At 32.8% G+C, this 19,599-nt stretch overlaps 2 protein-coding genes across 2 annotated transcripts; both read right to left on the reverse strand.

Annotated features, from left to right (window-relative positions):
- Window positions 1-3,639: 3,639 nt before the first annotated feature.
- LOTGIDRAFT_153994 (hypothetical protein) lies at window positions 3,640-6,448 on the reverse strand (the record flags this gene model as incomplete). Its single annotated transcript, XM_009061729.1, has 4 exons — window positions 3,640-3,830; window positions 4,180-4,410; window positions 4,756-4,947; window positions 5,581-6,448. 4 exons carry the CDS (start codon window positions 6,446-6,448, stop codon window positions 3,640-3,642), a joined length of 1,482 nt encoding a protein of 493 aa, XP_009059977.1.
- Window positions 6,449-9,410: 2,962 nt separating this feature from the next.
- LOTGIDRAFT_106761 (hypothetical protein) lies at window positions 9,411-17,712 on the reverse strand (the record flags this gene model as incomplete). The annotated part of the gene is made up of 12 exons (XM_009061730.1): window positions 9,411-9,613; window positions 11,094-11,167; window positions 11,524-11,571; window positions 11,928-12,081; window positions 12,341-12,438; window positions 12,765-12,953; window positions 13,387-13,489; window positions 13,854-13,927; window positions 14,185-14,245; window positions 15,809-15,904; window positions 16,131-16,183; window positions 17,465-17,712. 12 exons carry the CDS (start codon window positions 17,710-17,712, stop codon window positions 9,411-9,413), a joined length of 1,401 nt encoding a protein of 466 aa, XP_009059978.1.
- Window positions 17,713-19,599: the final 1,887 nt, after the last annotated feature.

Genomic DNA, 19,599 nt, shown 5'->3' on the forward strand with positions numbered 1-19,599 from the left:
TGTTTTGAGATGTACATTAGTTTAAGCGATTGGACTGTACAATTCTAAATGTGACCAAATAAGTGTACATTATATTACCCAATATATGATTTAAATGTAACAAAATATGTGATAACTGTAGATAATTTCTGTGATATTGTAATATTTAGTGCCTATAAGATTTATTTATTTTATATTATTTGTTAATGTGATATTGAAGTAATGATTCTAAATAATAATTAATTCTATTTTGTCTTTTAATGGTGAGCTTTTCAGAAATATTCCACCACAGTGCAGGATTTATAAAGGTACAGCAAGACATCAAAATGGTTCCAATTACTGTCTAATATTTTTAAAACATACAAAGGAAAACCAATCTCATATATCCAGCAATTATAGTTCAATCGAACCCTTTTATATTAGCAAGGTTTTTCAAAATCGTATCTTAGTCTCAGCAACAGTAATTTTTAACTAAGATTAACAGTAATAGTGCTCACAGCTCACCATCAAATGTGAACCTTCAAATCCATATAATCTCGTTTGAATGTTAAAATAATGACTTGTCTTTTCTTGAGACTCTGCCATATATAGAAAATATATAATATAGATAATAACATTTGTAGTTTGAAGTATATTTGAAGGGATTATGAATTATGAGATTTTCGTGAAATTCTAGTACTTCTAAATACTAGTTACGTATAATCAAGACTCATATCAACCCCCAAAATGGCAAAACATGGCCTTTAAAACACTATATAAGTTTTACAGAGTATTACTTTAGATACAAATGATGGTGAGAGAATGTTTGTACCTTTAATAAACGTCCTTAAAATACTGGCTTGGTGAAAGAAATAACAACTTAAATAATCATAAAATTATTAGGCAATAAAGTTACATAAGTTTTACAACTGAGATGTTATTTTGAGCAATTCCTGTACTGATCTAATATTGAATACTGAACACATTCATTCTTGTCAAGATAAACTCTTTCAAAAATGGACAAATGTTACTGAAAAATTCTTTTCAAAAATATGTCCTTATACCAAAATCAAGACTGACAGCCAACACTTATTAGTTGTGGATGATATATATTATTTGGTTATGTCCATACTAAGGATATTGATAAAAATATGTATTAAAATACAAATGTATCATTTCTCGTATTGAAGACAACTTCATAATGTGACAATTACTTCAGTAACAGCGCCATTTGTACCCCTACTTCATTTTAAACAAATTAAGACAACAAATTTTTATAATTTTCTTGGGTGTGAGCATGCTTCACGGAATGCCACATTTGAATCTTAACCTCTAAGGTTGTCCCCCAATAATGTCAGTCTGCACCCTATATGTATAGAGGCCACTGAATTACTTAAAATTATAAATAAAAAATGAATAAGCTATATATAACATGAATGACTTGGTATAATGTTATTAAATTATACTGAATATAATGTTCAATCTTCTTTATATTTAACATAATACTATATAACATAACTATTCAAATTACTGAATGTCTTCTGTAAAAACCATAATGTATTTATATATCTATTATATTTCTGTATAACATTATGTTATTCACTGGTAAAATTTTGATATGAATACACCTATAAAATACAATCTCTTCTATAAGCATTCATTATATTTTTAACATTGAAATAACCATAGAATATTTTCAAAAAAACTTGTTCGTATTTTAAAGCTAGTGTACTGTTAAATTATTAGAAATAAAATAAACCATTCATGTGATATACATTCTTCACTTCTAATACCTTGATTTCATTAGACACTTTTCCTGTATTACACATGTTTGTAAATGCATCAATTTTTATTGGATTGTATGGGAGCTAATACAGCCAATCAGCCCTCAAGAACACAGTCATATTGTTAACATCTTTTGTCAAGGGCTCCGATTGGCTTTTTTTGCTGGTATACAATCCAATCATATTTCTGCATTTGCAGGACACAAAAAAGTGGCTTAAGAGGTCAAAGTATTAGACAAAGTTCGAAATACCTAAACATTGTAAAGATGGAGCCACACAATCCTTCAAAATTCAAAGTTCAGTGCTGTAAATTGTTGGAAAGATGAAATAATACAATAATAAGCCACATATAATTAATATGGACGGATGATCATCAAAAACTACCTGCAATCATTATTTTTGTGGGAGTCAATTTTTGTTGATATGTCCCGACGAAGGTTAAGCTAATTTCAAATATTTTCGTCTCCATAAAATATAAATTTCCCTATGTATAAACCATAGTTGTGAAAATAACCAAAAAAATTAGATGAATTAACATAGCAAAAGTTTTTGGTAACCCACACAAACTTATTTCCTAAAAATTAGGATCAATCAATTTATGTCATCACAAAATAAATATGCTTCTGAGGACAAGTATGCCAATTTGGTGCTCACCAAAATAAATGATTTCATATACTCTCCACACTTTTCAAAATATTCTTGAAGCAATATGAAAAAAATCGAATAAATTAAACAAATAATCACTGATAATAAATTAAAAACATCATAATCGAAGAAATGAATGAAATATCCTAATGTAGTTTACAATGAATAAAATTTTGTCTTTTCCATGTCAGCCCCTCCGACCTGCATCACTGACGGAGAAGAAACCGGGTTGAAGAATTTTAAGATATTTGTAGGATTGAACCAAAAACCTGGTTAGCAAGCAAGCATTGAACTAATTAAGCCACTTCAGTTCCCATTGTTAGAGTAGAAGAATCTAGAATTCTATGTTAAAAAGCTTTAAGCTGAAATAAATTCTAATAAGTTAACTAAATATTATGCTGAACAAGAATTAAAATGAAAATCAAGCTTCCTTCTCCCATTAAAAAATTATGCTTCATGAAAACCATGGATATAGTCATGTTATTATTCTGTTTACCAGCTGATAGAACTTAACATAGTTTTGAAATTAGATAAAAAAAAAAATATTTAAACTGATAGATGCAAGGAAATATTATTGGTCAGTAGGTCATTCTCCATAACAAGATACAGAAATCCTATTAACTTTAAAAGAATAATGTTCAAAGTACTGATATCAAATCAATGAAAATACTCACTCCTCTGAAACACCTAATGCCATCCTGTGACTGGGATTGAATTTTGTCGGGTAGATTTGTGGTATCACTCAAATAATCAGACAGCACTTTATCAGCTAATAAACTGTTATAATAAGATGACTATATCCAAGCTATATTCTCTATTCTTACCTTTCTTTTATCTATACAAATATCAATGTTTGACTCCTTACTGTACAATTTGGAATGTTATATTATCATACAGGAATATAGCCCAACAAATCTGACTTACTAATTACTCAGATGTGATGTCATCATGATTAGGGCCAGACATAAAATATTCCTTTTTTATTTATGTGGCAGGGGGATAAAGTAGAATATCTGGTAATGTCTTGAGGGAGTCATTAAGGGTAAGGCTTCATATCGATACCGAAAAATCCGAAAAATGATCTGTCTCAACTCCCATAAAAATATAATTTGATGTCTGACTCTAACAATGAAAAAATCACATCAATCACTTCACTTCAGAGTAGGACCAGATTTTGGGCCAATAGAAATAATGCAAGAAATAAATCACTCAGTCTTTTAACAAGGTTATACCAATCTTAATACTTTCTACACTACAAACTATCATCATCGGACTCTTCTGATAACAACGGTAATTTAGATTCACGTTGTAATATAGTTGAAAATTGAACACCACCAGGTAAAGTCATTTGTCTCTGTTTACGTTTCATGTTTCGATGTTGTCTACATGCAGCCATAGTAAATACACCAGCAATTAATGCTATAAAAACTAATATACCTATGTCTGAAATTCAAAGAAGAATTAAGTTAGTTGGTGAAACTTTTACTAACCCACCCTCATAATGTTTGATTGTAATACAACCATAATCCATAGTGAGCCAGAAATAGTTATATTATATGGGTAACTGAGCTCAATGGTCAAAATTTAGCACATGTTGACAAATATTCTTACAAGTCTTCAAAGCCATTGTGCAATGATACAATGTCTAGTGTCAGAAAAAAAATAAATTATGGTCCTTTTTAGTAGAAAAAAATGATATTTTTGTAAAATAAAACATTTCTAAATGGACTGGTGTTTAATGTCTTTGACAGAAAACAATGAATTTTAATAGTGAAATTTGTGGAATACTTACATGTTGCAAAAGTGACAACAGTATGTTCATCATCTTCTTTTAATAAATCTCTCACTAAATCTAAACTACCATTAGTTGGTGCTGGTTTCAAGTCTAATAAATGGCACATTAAACTATATATATCTACATTATTTAAAGTCTCTATAGTTGCACCAGCCTTGAATGATGGGCCTTTTACCATAAAAAATGGATGCATATCTTGTAAACTATTATTATACCCATGTGTTCCCACTAAAAAGTAAAATAAAATATATTGCTTTAAATATTTAATATTATTTCACAGAATTTTTGAAGCCTTTTAAAGAACATTGAGACATCAATCCTGACTAGTTGTAATTGCAGTCAGGAAAATCATCAAACCATGTTGTATCCATGTTCTGGATGTCAAAAGGGGGTGCCTTCTAATGCAGTTTTCACACAATGAAGCTGCTGTGAGTAAAGCCACAAATAACAATGGATGTATGCAATGCAAGACTGAAGGTTACAACGACATGCCTATGTCGTTATGGTTCAATATTATAATCTTTGAGCAATATAACTGATGGATTTGTCTAAATATATCAAAATATATCTTACATGAATGGTTTCTGTCCGAAGATATATTATAAACTAAAGTATAATGAATATGTGCTATAAGAACTATAGGTTGTATTCTAATGTTATTTTTTATATGATATTCTACTGGTAGGTCTTCTTTATAATAAACATCAAAAGCCTTAGTACTCTCTGAAGCTTCTTTAAACTTTTTATAAATAGTTTCTTTTTCTCCTTAAATAGAAAATAGCATGTTAATCTATCAAATATTTTCCTGGTATTAGCATTAAAGGGAAAGTAAAGAGATTTTCTAACAGTTTTATGTGTATCTGGGTCACTGAGCGCAAAATATGCTTTATCGTATAAGGCCCTTTGCGATTAGTGACGTCATCAAACACTTAGTTTTAGTGAAATTGCAGGAACCACAGATTTTTGATTGAAAATTGGAATGTTACAAATTGATGCTATCAGTGTCGGAGATCCACAAAAAAAATCAAGAAAAACCTCTCTATGATCCTTTAATACACTTTTTGTTACCAGTTGAAAGAATTATTTCCATTTTTTAAAAAAAGATAAACAGATGTCTTGTTCTGTTCATGAACAATTAAAGAAAAACATGAGTAAGTCTTCTTTTCATATGTTTATTATGGATATCCTCAATAGCTTGAAGCTTTTCTTGAAATGAATGATTAAAAACTGGAGTGTGCAGTAAGCAGTGTAAGCTAGTTTTATTGTGATATTAAAGGGATTGTAAATAGGTTTTTTAAATTTTTATGTGTATAAGGCCTAGGGGACACTGATAGCATCAATTTGGACCATTCCAATTTTCAATCAGAGTGCAAAAAAATCAGACTGTCTTTAACCTACCTTCATTAGGGAGAATATTGGTGACAGGATTAACACCAAATACTTGATAATCTGTAGGATCTACATAGTCATCTAAAATAACAACTTTATCTAGGGGTGCTGATGTCATACCATGATCTGATGTCAATATGATGTTTATCTCATCTTCTAAACCATATTTCTTTAATTGTTCTAATAAATAACCTAGTGTACCATCTAATAACTGAATCATATCTTTTACTTCTTGTGATTCAGGACCATGTTCATGACCCTGTTCATCAGGTTCTCCAAAATATAACAATCCTAAATTGATGGGATATTTTTCTCGAAACCATTTTATGATTGTGTCTATTCTAGATTTAAAGCTATAGGGAGCTGGATTATGATAATAAAGCCTTTGTGTGAGTATAAAACGTGTTGGTACTATTCCATTCACTGCTGCATAGCTACCAGGCCATGCAATACTGCCTGATCTATGTTCACTACTTTGTATTTGATTTGTTACCCAGATTGGTTCTCCTCCATTATCAAACCACTTACTGTCATATTGCTGTGTTGAATTAAAAAGGCTAAATGTCTCATTAAAACGTGGGTCATAAATTGTATTGCCAATTATTCCATGGCTTTCACTGTACAATCCTGTTACTAGAGCGTAGTGATTAGGGGCAGTCGAACTTACAAAAATATTCTTCATGCCATTTTGAGCATAACCCCCCTCTGTCTTAAATCTGTCAAAATTGGGCGTTTTGCCTGGAATTTTGTTGATATAATCCCATCGAAATCCATCCATAGATATTATAAGTAATTTCTTTGGTTGTGACTTGTGAGAATGCAAAGACTTAACCATGAACATAACAAAAATCAAAATGGATAAAATTCTAGCTATCATGATGATTGTCGATGTCTGTTTTATACCATAGTCACTAAAAATACAGTATCACATAATTCTCAAAATATGACGTGAGTGATTTTTAGCAATTCACTGGTAAAATTCGATCAACAACACAAAATGAAAAAATTGTAATTCTGTGTTTATTAGTCCACCATTTTGTCCACCACGTGATACAACGCAACCAAAATAAGGGGTGACTATTCACCGTAATGGGGTTTGTTTAACAGAATAGTACACGGTTCAATCTCAAGACATTCCGATTTCACTTAGCCTATTTTCAGACCATTACTCATAAATCTCAACAGTCTGTATAGTTCGTAACAGAATTACCCAACAGCATGTAAAAATAACGTAAAAAGATGGAAATGAATTTTAAATAACTCAAAACACAAAAATGATGAAAGTGAAAAAAAAAAATCACTTAAAATACAGTTATAGAAAACTAATTATAAAACGAAATAAAAATAGCTAACTTCCTAACACTGACCACAAGAATCTTTAAAAATAAAAAAATTGACTAAAGATAAATCTCATGGTTAAATCATGAGATACAACCAGATTAATTCATGTCTGATTCATAACGACAATAAAATAGATGACCCAAATATTACAAGATATTATGGAGGTTGCTTCCAATTTATAGTCATTCGACAAATCTCAATAGTTTCCATAAATCTGAATCTACTTTCGAAATTAAAAAAAGTACATAACCTATACCTACGCAGAACCTTAGGGGTCAAACTCTCTATTCATCAATCATACATTTATGATCATGCTGTATACCTATCTAACGAAAAAACTGATTTGTTTTGTTAGAGACTAAGGATAACTTTGTTAGCTATGATATAAAAGTTGAGCTTAATTTCGTTTTATATTGGCTCATAGAGTGATAAACACGTCGATTGACATAATATGCACAAACACAAACTTATATATCTGGACACAAGACACGATATTAAATAAATTTGCCGATACCACCTCACCCTTTATAAAAAGAATATAACACATCCCGTCTAAATATAGAAACTACTTTTATTTGTTCGAATTCTGTAATAACTGATAAGTATTAACTGTAATCAGTGAAAAACAATAGAGATTTGAACTCTCAAACTGAAACTATTGTGTTAAAGTCTTGATCAGAGGCTGATTTCTCGTCAGTCAGAAAGTTTATAGGCCTACATGATGTGTTCGATTTGTCATTTGAGTGTTAGATTATCTTAATTGGTTGGGTGTGAGCTGAAATCAGGGGTTAAGATAGAAAACCAATCAACCAAGGCGCTCATTTTTGAATACAGAGGTCCAATAAGGCTGAATCTGTTCTGCTGGGTGAGATTTTCACCGTTATAAGGTATGTTACCGATACTTATCAATGGTCTTTATTCAGTAAGAAACGCACTAAGGTACCGAGACCTTTTTCAGGAACATTGTCATTTTGGAAATCCAAGAAGAATAAGAAACTGGGGCTCTCCTAATAGAAATCTCCTTCGTTGGTTATCGTGTGGTTATCTGTCTTCATAAGCCATAGGACGTAGAAGTTGTACTATTGTATATCGTTCACCTTGCCCTCATTACACAGGATTTTCTTTCCTTATTTCAGATTTCTAGTTCGGTTGACATGAATGGCTTTGATGTTCAGAGTGGTGAATACCAGTTACGATAGAAATAGAAAGTGAACTTCTAGTTTAGGGATATATTTCAATGAATTACGCTACTTTCGTACATAAACCTCAAGGTCAATTGTTGCCTTCAAATGTCATTTTAAAGTAAACAACACGAGTTTTGGATAAAATAATTTAATTATAACGAACGAGTTGAACATATCAATACCCGTATAACATGAGGTTAATATTGAATATTATAACAAACCATACCTTACATACTTATTATCTTACATAGCCTACACATTAACCCTTAATGGTTTTGCTTGGTACTTCCAGAATGCCCAGGCACCCACCACACTTGTTAAAAAGAATTTGCAGCAGGCTGTTTCAGAATGTGCTTCTTGCTATTAGGCTACTAGAATGCTCATATACGAAACTACGCAGTTTCGTATGCTAGAATGCTGTCATAAATCTTTTAGTATAGGTCTTTTTCTGGGGCGTAGGCTTGTGTGTTCGGGGATTATGACAGGCAAATATGTCCGCCGTGGACCATATATTATTGTACTAAAATCAACTCTTGTCACCTAAGAAGCTACATGCCGTTGACCAACCCGCCATGATTTTCAAACGGTTTGCTTTTACAGGTAAAATGAAGTTTGCCAGCTGAAAGAGTCCAATCTTAACAACGCCCTGGAAATGACCATACAGTCTGAAATTAAACGGTAAGACAGACGTAAGATATTAAATCTGAAAAATGATACCGAAATGGTGTAATGAATAATCACCACATCAAGTTCAGTTTAAGAAATGGGTTGCGTCCCTTCTGTAGTAAATCTTTCATTACAGAACCAACCGATCACTGCTGGATCTTCACGATCACTGCTCAATTTTTACGAAAACTACTGAATCTTTACGAACACTGCTGAATGTTTACGAACACTGCTGAATCTTCACGAACACTGTTGGGTCTTCACGAACACTGTTGGGTCTTCACGAACACTGCTGAATCTTCACGAACACTGTTGGGTCTTCACGAACACTGTTGTATCTTTACGAGCACTACTGGATCTTCACAAACACAGCTGAATCTTTACGACCACTACTGGATCTTCACGAACATTGCGTCTTTCTTTGGATAAAATTATTTTCTAGTCTAATCACAACCACTGTTAGAAATATCTACAAGTCATTATTAAATAAGTTACTATTGTCACCATCAACTATAGGCCTAGAGCCTACACTGCTGCCATCATCCTTATAACATTGCCTTTAATCGCGAACTACACTCTTTTCAAAATGCGAGGTATTGTAAAATGTCCATATGGATTTTCAAAAAAAAAAAGTCATTTTGTGAGATGTCAGTATCCACACAAATGAATATTTTCCATTTTACTGGGTTCAATTCCCATCACTTTTGCCAGATTTTTCATAAAATACTGATTGATCTCATTCGTGCCGTGAAATCGCCATTTTGGACAAGAACAGTTACAATGTGGCCAAGGACAACTATCTAGTAGTTGATGTTTACAGCTAGATCTTGATTCTCGTCTATCTCTATCTCCTCTTCTACCTGAAATGGTCAATAAAACAAGGATATTGTCAGATATTTTTGCCTCGTACGATGCAAGGAGACGTGTTGGTGTTGCTGGCCCCTAATAGCTACACTATACTAGAGAAACCAGCTGTTCCAATGAGACGATCATTAGAAGCCCATGCTACTGTCATCTATGCTAGCACCACGTGAAATATAGACAGGCATAGGACTGGTTTTTCTGATTTCATGGGACTTTGATAGATACTCTTAATCAGAGAAAACCAGCTGATCAAATTGGATATAGTTCTCAGAGGTCTCGGATACTATCATCTAAGTTGGCTCCACATGATATGTAGACGGGTATAGGACTGGTGTCGATGATTTCATGGTTAGTTTTTTAAATGGGGTGACTATCAGAAGCACCTGCCACTACTTTGCAAAGTTATCAGTTGGACGTCTTTGGTTCCTGCAATTTCACTAAAACTAAAGTTTGATGACGTCACCATCGCAAAATCAGCTTAATTAATATTACATAAAACCTTTGTGATAGTGACGTCATAAAACACATAATTTAATGAAATTGCAAGAACCACAGACGTATGATTGAAGATTGGAATGGTGCAAATCGATGGTAACATTTTCCCCAATACACACAAATTTTTTATAAATCTCTTTACTATAACTTTCAGGGTATCATAGTAGAACCTATAAGTCCTGTCACCCGCGTCATGTCATTTCAGATAACTACTTTTGTCAGCCAAGGGTAAGAAAAACTCATATTCGTTACTATAAAATTAAGCATGACCATTCAATCCCAAATCTTCGATTAAAATACCGTTCATATGGTTTGACTGTGCCAAATACCTACCTCTATTCTTCCGCCGCCTTCGATTTTTCCTTTTTCTCTTTTTGCCCTTGTTTTTATTTCTATTTCTCTTTCTTGATTTAGGGTCGTCAGATAACGGTGTTTCATTTGACTGAGTTTTAAATCTGACATGGAAGAGGAAAATCATTAAACTGTTGCCCTCCATTCGGAATGTTCACAGATTTTAAACATTTCTGATAAAACAAAGGACGAGAGTGTTCTATGATCATTTCACGAAACACCAGAATTCTGCATCCATTGAAAATTTATTGGCTGCTAGCTAACAAGTGTTTCGATGGAATGCTGTTTTGAATCATGTCTACAAGTTTTTTAATTACTAATAGCTATTTACTGTATATTGCACAAGCTTCTAAAGCGTTCACAAACTTGTTTTGTTGGAAATTGTAAATAAAGATACAGTATACACCAAAGGTTCACCATGTTCGATCTAAAAGCCATTTTATTCATATTTTCAAGCTTGGTAATCCATCTACCAAAGCAAAGAATACATGATCGATGATACGCATTCACATTGAAAGTGGCTGTTAAATATCTGCGTTTCAAATGAAATTTATAAATGATTATAGTCATTCTTTTACCTCTTTTTCTTCATATTAAAATGATGTTTACAATTAGTTTCACCATAATTACTCTCTTCCCAGCAATAAACTGATTTAGCTAGATTTTCACCACTAATTTCCATCTTATGCCATTCACTATAAACAAAACGAGAGAGTTTAATTCTGCATCATACGGTCGATCATCTTAATGTTCGAAGGCCAGACACATTGGTTGCCAGAAAGTAGAATACTGACGATTGGTGCCAATTGTGATTTTTAGGCTTAATTCAACGATTGATTCAATTCTTTCAGATGCTACCAGTTGCTAGCAGTCGTTAAACACAAACTTGCTCCCAGAATCTGCCAAAAGCAAAGCTCAACATTATCTCCCTTTAAAGGTATATGCTTACCCACTTGTTTAATAGCTATCGTGATATGTTCCGTTTTATTCTATAATGGTTTAGAGAAATACGACAAAAGATGTACTTGATAAATACTGGAAATATTCTTACCTCTTGAGTAAAATATCATGAGAAACACAAGCAGAGGCGAATACAGCTCTGAAATATATAGAATTATGAAAAAGTACTTTGTCAAAGTGCCACATTCGTTAAAGTTAAAGCTTCTTTAAACATGAAAGTGATGTTATATACTGAATTATTCCTAATCGAATTATGCATCCTGCTTCTGATAGATTTACAGCGAAAAGATGTCCGCTATTAAAAGTTTGGTACCTTTTAGAGGTCATGGAAGATCCCCATCCAGACATTGGGTTTCAGATATACAGATATTCTTTTTCCAGATTGATTAATATTTGAATATTTGCAGAATCAAGTTTGATATTATACCACATGCATGTATTATAATTTTGTAAGAATTGAAACTAAGTTATGAATTTGATACCCAGACGACTCACGATGCGTTCTTCAAACTCAGTTTAACTTCTTCACCAAGTCTTAATAAATACGACCATTGGTCACTTCCCATCTCAGATCTACCAAAACCACTGAATACATTATCTACCTTAATCTGGGCAGCATCATATAGATTCTGTATTATATATACTGGTGCTGTAATGAAGAAGTTCATGGTAAACAGAAACGATCAAAAAACGATTTTATCACCAATGTTACCTCTTCAAAAATTCGGTTTTTATGGAAGGCCAAATGTGATAGTTCTGCCTGCCACCTCACTGACAACCCCTATAGAAACGGAGCTCAAATAAAACACGGTAGCGGTTTTGTTAGATGTAATAAAAAGCAACTCGAGAAATACCAAAATCTTGCACAGACCTACGTTGTTACAAAAAAACGTATCATATATACTAACTCTTTATTGAAGGATAGACACGATGTCCGAAGTAACATCTCCAAATTTCAGTTGGATATTTCTGAACACATTCTTCTGGTAATCTTGGTTTCCATACTCTACAATATTAAGATACATTGATATACATACAAGACTCGGAGACATGTTATTAAATCTATCCATCTGATTGTATATCTGACTACATCGTCTGCTTTCTCCACAAACTTAAATAACTTCAGGAGTCAATACAGAATGAATTTTAGCTTGTTTTTTTGTTACTTCAAAACAAGGAGTAACGACTTAAATAAGACAATGTGGTTAAAGGATTGTTAACGTATTCTTTATGAGACAAAGCACAACAAATTCATCAAATCGAATGCTATACTGATCGTTTACAAATTCAGTCATTGTCTAAACCATGAAAAATAATAAGTACTATACTTACTCTACGCCTTTACTGATTCCTACAGTTGGTGAACAAGTATAAGCATCACGACATGGACTAGGTTTAAATGGTTCATTATCTAAAAACCACCCAGCATCAACCACACCACGTACTTCTACCTTTGGAGCTCTTTTCCTCACTTGGTCTGCTACTCTGTCTAAATTTATTAATACACCTGTACCGCCGGCACTGAAATTATTACAACGTAAAGGATAATTTTCACGGATGAAATGGTATGACGTTTTAATTCCAATTGTGTTGAACGAACGAATATAGACAAAGCGACAAAGGATGCAACTATAAAAATATCTATCACAATTATTTAGACCTCATGCATGTAATACGACGAGGCTTAGGTTTGTTTTAAGGGAATCACAGACACGTAAAACGTTTAAAAACATAACATAAAAACAAAGAGACAACCAGACTAAGATTCTGAAACCTAAACCGCTCGGCATACACCTCTTAATAGAGACAAAAGCACTGGATGGGGTTGTTGAGTTATATACACTTTGCTATCTTTTATCTCGTCCGAAACCATTTGCTTATAAAGATGCCATCTCGAAAACACTGACTCAAAAAACAGTGTATTTTTTCATATCTTTTGTGATAAATAACATACCTACTACCAACTAGCAACATTTTCTTAGCATTCCTTAATCCCTTCTTTAATAACTCTTTTATAACTTCTTCTAAAATTAATGATCCCATAAACGAAAATTCACCTGCAATAATCGATCATAGATTGCCAGTCAAGGTATCATACGTTATGAGGAGCAAAGATATTACTAGGCAAGGTACCATACGCCAACGTCAACAATGATACTATCAGGCAAAGTATCGTACGTAATCCACAGTAATGGTACTATCAGACAGGGTATCATACGCCATACGTTTCTATCTGACAAGGTAATATACACCAATGGCATCAAGTCATAAGCAACAAGGAGATCATAATACAACGGCAGCAGTTCTACTACCAGGAAAATTATTATACGCCAACGACAGAAATGATACTTCCGCGCAATATGTTTATATAAGTTAAGCATAATATGAAGTCCCCCCACTGTTCACAAGCCAATCAACAACTAACAGTATCCCTACTTTTGGATGATGAATTTCTGGTACCACTCCAAGAGTCACTGGAACAATATGGAATGATTCTGAAAAGTGAAAACGTAAAATGTAAGACTAAAAATAACATATTGCTCTGCTCTATAGCTTGTAGTGTGAACAAAGTTTACCGAAAAGTGTATGACAATCTCCAATATAAGATAGAGTTTTTCAAAAGACGAAATGTATGATGGCGCATCTAAAGATGTCCTGATGCGTTTAACTATAATTGTCTGAATGACCAGGAAATAATCAAGCATTGATATTTTCTATTGAATAAAATTTCTCCAAATGTAAATCTACTTACACCATATTAGCACGAAAGTAATAGGGATTATCTTCTGGATTCCACGATAATATTCCACTACCTGCAGGAATAATTGAATTTTGTTATAAATGATAGAATGTTGTATAGGAAGAAGCATATCTTTCACTTTCAGGTGGAGCTCAATTCAGTATTCCAGATTAGAAGGGATTATCCAAATATGCAATCCTTGAACCAAATGATAAAAGAGACATCTGAATTCATACATCTATTAACTTTTATTCATCTTCATGTTCCAGCGTAAAGTTCTCTTGTCTTAATCACAAAACCCTGTCAATTTTGAAAATTAACAACCATGAGTTCTGAGATGACAGAAGATTAGAAAACCACTCTTGAGTACCTTTATTTTCTGAATGTTGGCACTTATTTTGGGAAAGTTTCAAATTCTTTCATTTTTTAGGAGATGATAGAAATACTATCCAAGTTACTAAAAGACTAAATAAAAAACTATAATGGCAAATCAGACAAATCGATGTGTCTGATAAATTCTCCCTTTGTTAATCAACTCCAATAATAGGCAAACCTTTTTACCTGGCGCCAAACTAGTTTCTAAAGAAATTCTTTCAAGTTAAAGTTTTTATTATATATTAATGTATTAGCCATCCTGCTTAATCAGTTTATCTGGGAAAGACAAATAATGTTTGTCAAGTTACCAAGAATGTCTTTAATCTTAAACCTTTATATTGTAACTGTCAGAGAGTTTCAAACCTATCTATTGTTGATAAATAACATTTTAAAATTATAATATATACTACAAGTCTAGATTGTATCAGTTACGTTTCAACAAAGCAATCAAATATATCCCTTTCTTTGATTTGAATGTCAAAGACTAAAATTAATTAGCGCCGTTGATAGAAAATTGTACAAGCATATTTTATTTCTAGGTAATAAGAGACCCATTGAAATAAATGGAGGATTAGTGTTTTCTAGGTAGATTTTTTCATCAAAAGGATGTTTTCTTTGTACTGTATTGTAATATTGTCATTAAACATATCCCGAAGCATTCAGTTATTTTTAGAAAATGGACCAGCTTCAAAATAATCTATCCCATGGCCATAGTCAATTGAAATGAAGTTTTACGTCCTACTTTTACAAAGTTCAGCTAAGATTGACTTTGGTCGTTCACATCATCTCAGCGCATCCGTTCAAAGCATCTCAGCGCATCCGTTCAAAGCATCTCAGCGAATCCGTAACAGTGGACATGGGCGAAACACTCATATCGTAAAATTGACTTCCTGCCAGCAACTACGATCAACTGGATGTGCACAGATCCCGATCGCTCAGACTGAGAATGAAGTTTTAGTTACAATGGGTCATTTCTGTGAAGGTATCAAATAGTTCTTCAGATACAATCAAGAGATACAGATAGCGTTAGCAAAATAAAGCTTTCTTTTGGTATTCAAAAAAGATTTTCTGGTTTCAGTATATACATGTATAAGCTTATAATAATTCTGATTTTCTATCCTTCTTTGGTTCTCGTTGTTCCAAACACTTGACCATATTGTGTCGTCACTATCGATTTGCTGTTTGTCCTTAAGGTTAATTACAATTTCTAAGTTGGACTATTGTAAATTTAGGCATAGATTAAAATCTTCGAGTGAATTACCTTTTCTGTGACGTGGCCAGCTTCTAGAGCTCATATAATCATTCATCATTCTCAATCTTTCTGAACAGCTGATTTGATCAAAACAATACCACCCGCCTGTGATAATAATATAATATACACCAATTTGTTAGATTTCAATAAACATATATAAGACCCTTAGATAAATACAAGACAACACAGACATAAAACGTTATTAAATATATTAATCCAAGCTTTTGAAAACCATTCCTTATTTAATTAAACAAAGATCAAAAAACGTTTTGCTTACAAGTTAGAATGTATAGTGAGATTTTGCTTTATGTGGGTTAATGGTAAACCTTACCTTCTAAGAAAACGATCCACTTTGAACTGCCATGTGATTTTCGTATATAATAACTATAAAGAAAACAAGTGAATTTAGGAAGTGAAGAGACAAGTTGATCAAAGAATCGAAGTTCAGAATAAAGTAAACATATCTGAAAGTTCTTATAGAAAGTTCCGAACAAAGTAAACATATCTCAACGTTGGAAAGTACATGTAATATATTTAAATTAACAACAGCTTCATATCTTATTTTCAATTGCAATTTAAAAGGACCTATCCTTGATTCGTAACTCTCCATGGTTATTAATGTTCCTGTAGGAACCAGTATTCTTCTTATATATTTCAGATTCGGAAGATAATGGATTTTCATTTCAAATATTTTATATTATTATTCAAACTAACTGCATAAACAATTCTTTCTCACTAGAGGTTATGCCCACATTCCTGTGCCTATGCTTTCGTAACCTAAAATTTTTAAGGGGCAAATAGACCAGGTATGATGTGCGATGAGGGAGTACAGTGGGTGTCGTATTTTCGCATCTTTACACATTTTTACCAGAAGAGATCCATTAAAATCCAATTTCAGAATGTAAAAAACGAGAAAAAAATCCGAATCTCTTTGTTGTTTGTTTCGGCCATTTTCTGATGAAAAACAACCACACAAAAGCATTTAGATAACATTATATATATATATAAAAAATACCCATTGATTTAAGATTCATTTAAAACGATTAATTGTAACACGATTTTATAAGGGTTATAAACCACATACAGAGATAACACTAATTCATCAAAAAATAATTACTTGTCTTGAGGATTAAATATCAAAGTACATTTTTACATTACACAGATCCAAAATACGTACAGTTGAAATGAAAGAAGATTTACACTGAATTGTTATATGGGCTTTATACGTTTTTGAACCAAAATATGTGTCAAATGCATCAAATCAGCTTAATATTTTGAAAAACCCTCTCAGATGCACCAAGAGAAGCTTGCGACATTGACGCCTCCACAGAGTTGCCGTATTTCGAATTCTCATCCTCGACGGTTGTCCCCCATTGAGCCAGTCTGTCTCATTTTTGTACCCCCAGTCTCAGGAGAGAATCATAAGGACTATGTCGGTCAAATCTGCAATTCCACTTTTACAGAACCGGAAATGATGTAAGATAATTTGCTGTCAGATTAAAAATTATGCATAACACACATAATTATGTTAAATTGACAATGGAGGCATAAGATTCCAAAGTGTATGATCATAAGAACAGCAAAGAAAAATGTAACTTGCTTTTTCAGCGATATAGTTGATGCCCGCACTATGTATTATAAAAGAAACCAGTATAAAGTACTTACCCTGACGGACTGCCATCATTACATGTCGCACTGCTATGCTTTAAGAATTTGCGTCTAAATCTAGGTACTTCAGCTATGCCACAGCTATGCGTTGTTAAAGCTATGTGTCGTAATAATAGTTGACCTTGGCTTCCTAATTGATTCAGTTTTTCAGTATTTAATGTGATATCACTACGTCTATGGTGTATTTGTGAAATTGTAAGTTTTATCAGGAATATTAAATACACGATTCTGCTTGTTTTGATCATCATTCTGAAAAAATATAAAAGAAAATTTAACTCCTGCTATCACTCGGCAATAAGTTTGTCGTCTCGTCCCGGGATTTCAACCAAATGTGACAATATTGCTTCTCTTAATCATAACACGTCAATTGAATTAAATAGAATTATGTTATATTGCATTATTTCTATAATTAGACCGGGCATGTTTCACGGAAACTTAACTTAGGATGATGTTATATTGTTATATATTCGAGTCATTTGATTGGTCAATCAATATAATTTGAAATTCAACTATATTAGATTAAAATCTTGATGGTGATTCATTCAAATATATGAAACAGGCGCAGGTACTAAAACTACTATTTGTTATCTTACAAATGATCATATCATTTTATAAACAATTAAAACCTATAAGAAAAAATGTACTTCCTAACTATTTTATAAAGTAAAGAAACAGATTTGTTACCTTAAATGAACCTTTTTTCAAACGTTTAATCCAAAATACAACTGAATGAAGTTACATTGCCTTTTAATGAATACCCCTTGTCCATATATACGTTTATCCAACGTCAACAGAATAAGTTCTTTGATAAAACTGTTTCTCTTGAAAACAGAGCTGCATCGTTCTGGCCACAAAGATAATTTCAAGATAAAGTGGTGAACTTCAAAGAATCTATGGACCCAAATGGAAACCAAATCTGTGTGAATGTTAAGAAAAAGTGAAAAGTACGAGACTAATAGAAAACTTGAGAGAATTAGCAATTTATGTTATGTCTAAAACTTCTTTTTCTACTTTCAAGTAGTCTTTGATTGTCGATTGTGGTAAAAAGATCAATGATTGTGAAATATGATTTGGCAAAGGCCTTGTTTGATTACAAACACAAGAAAAACTTAATCAACTATCTTGTCTTATAGTCTACTATAATCTACATATCCGTCAACGACTGATCCAAATTTTATTCCTCAAATAGTCTGGTATCAAAGTTAAAAAGTCTATTTTTGTTGTATAAGATATATTTTGTATATATATATATATATAATATGTACCCGTTTGTGAATGGAATGGATCCCAGGGGCCCGCTGCTGACCTTTATTCTACGAAATTATGATATTATAATAAGTTGTGAGGGCGGTTGTTTGTACATTTTTTTGTATCAGCTGTATAACATTTATGTATATGATTTACAAACCGACACTGCAGGGCGACTGACCATGGAGGTACTAATCAAGATCAATTCAAGGCGAAAAAGATCTCACCTCATGCCGCCCATATATCTTTCACACACGGTAATGTAATTGACTGACTAGAGCCTTTCAGTGGCTTTGACATTACTTGCAAAGCAGGGGCCAAACACATTTCGAAGGGGTGTGGAGGGGTACAGGCAATTCTTTCTCTCTGTAAAATCGTAAAAAGTTTGGTAGAGGGGGGCCAACCTCTTTTCTGGGAAGGGGGTCATGCTCCCCTTGCCACAATGTCAAAATATACGTGTTAATGCCTGTCAAACAAACAGGTGGTAAAGTAGGCACAATTACACCAGTGTCTGTTGTCACATTTGCCTAAGTATATGCGGTCACAGACACACGGGGTGGAAGTGGAATAAGTGTCTGTTGTATCAAACAAACGGATGGTGTAAGTTTTCACAATGACACAAGTGCCTGTTTCACGATTGTACTAGTGTCTGTTGTGGCAAACATATGGGTGGTATAAGTGTCTGTTGTCTCACTCAGTCAAGTAGCAATTGATTCTGTTGTGATTCCAAGTAAATCTACTGGGCCTACAATCACGATGTTTTATCTTGATGAATCTTGAATGATTTTGCTGGAAGACTTGAAGGTATCTAATTAGAGATGAACAAGTATGAATCACGTGGATGACAGGTTCAAGACAAATTAATAAAAAATTATTCTTAAGTA

This window comes from Lottia gigantea, assembly GCF_000327385.1.
Source record: "Lottia gigantea unplaced genomic scaffold LOTGIsca_5, whole genome shotgun sequence".
Classification (NCBI taxonomy): domain Eukaryota; kingdom Metazoa; phylum Mollusca; class Gastropoda; family Lottiidae; genus Lottia; species Lottia gigantea.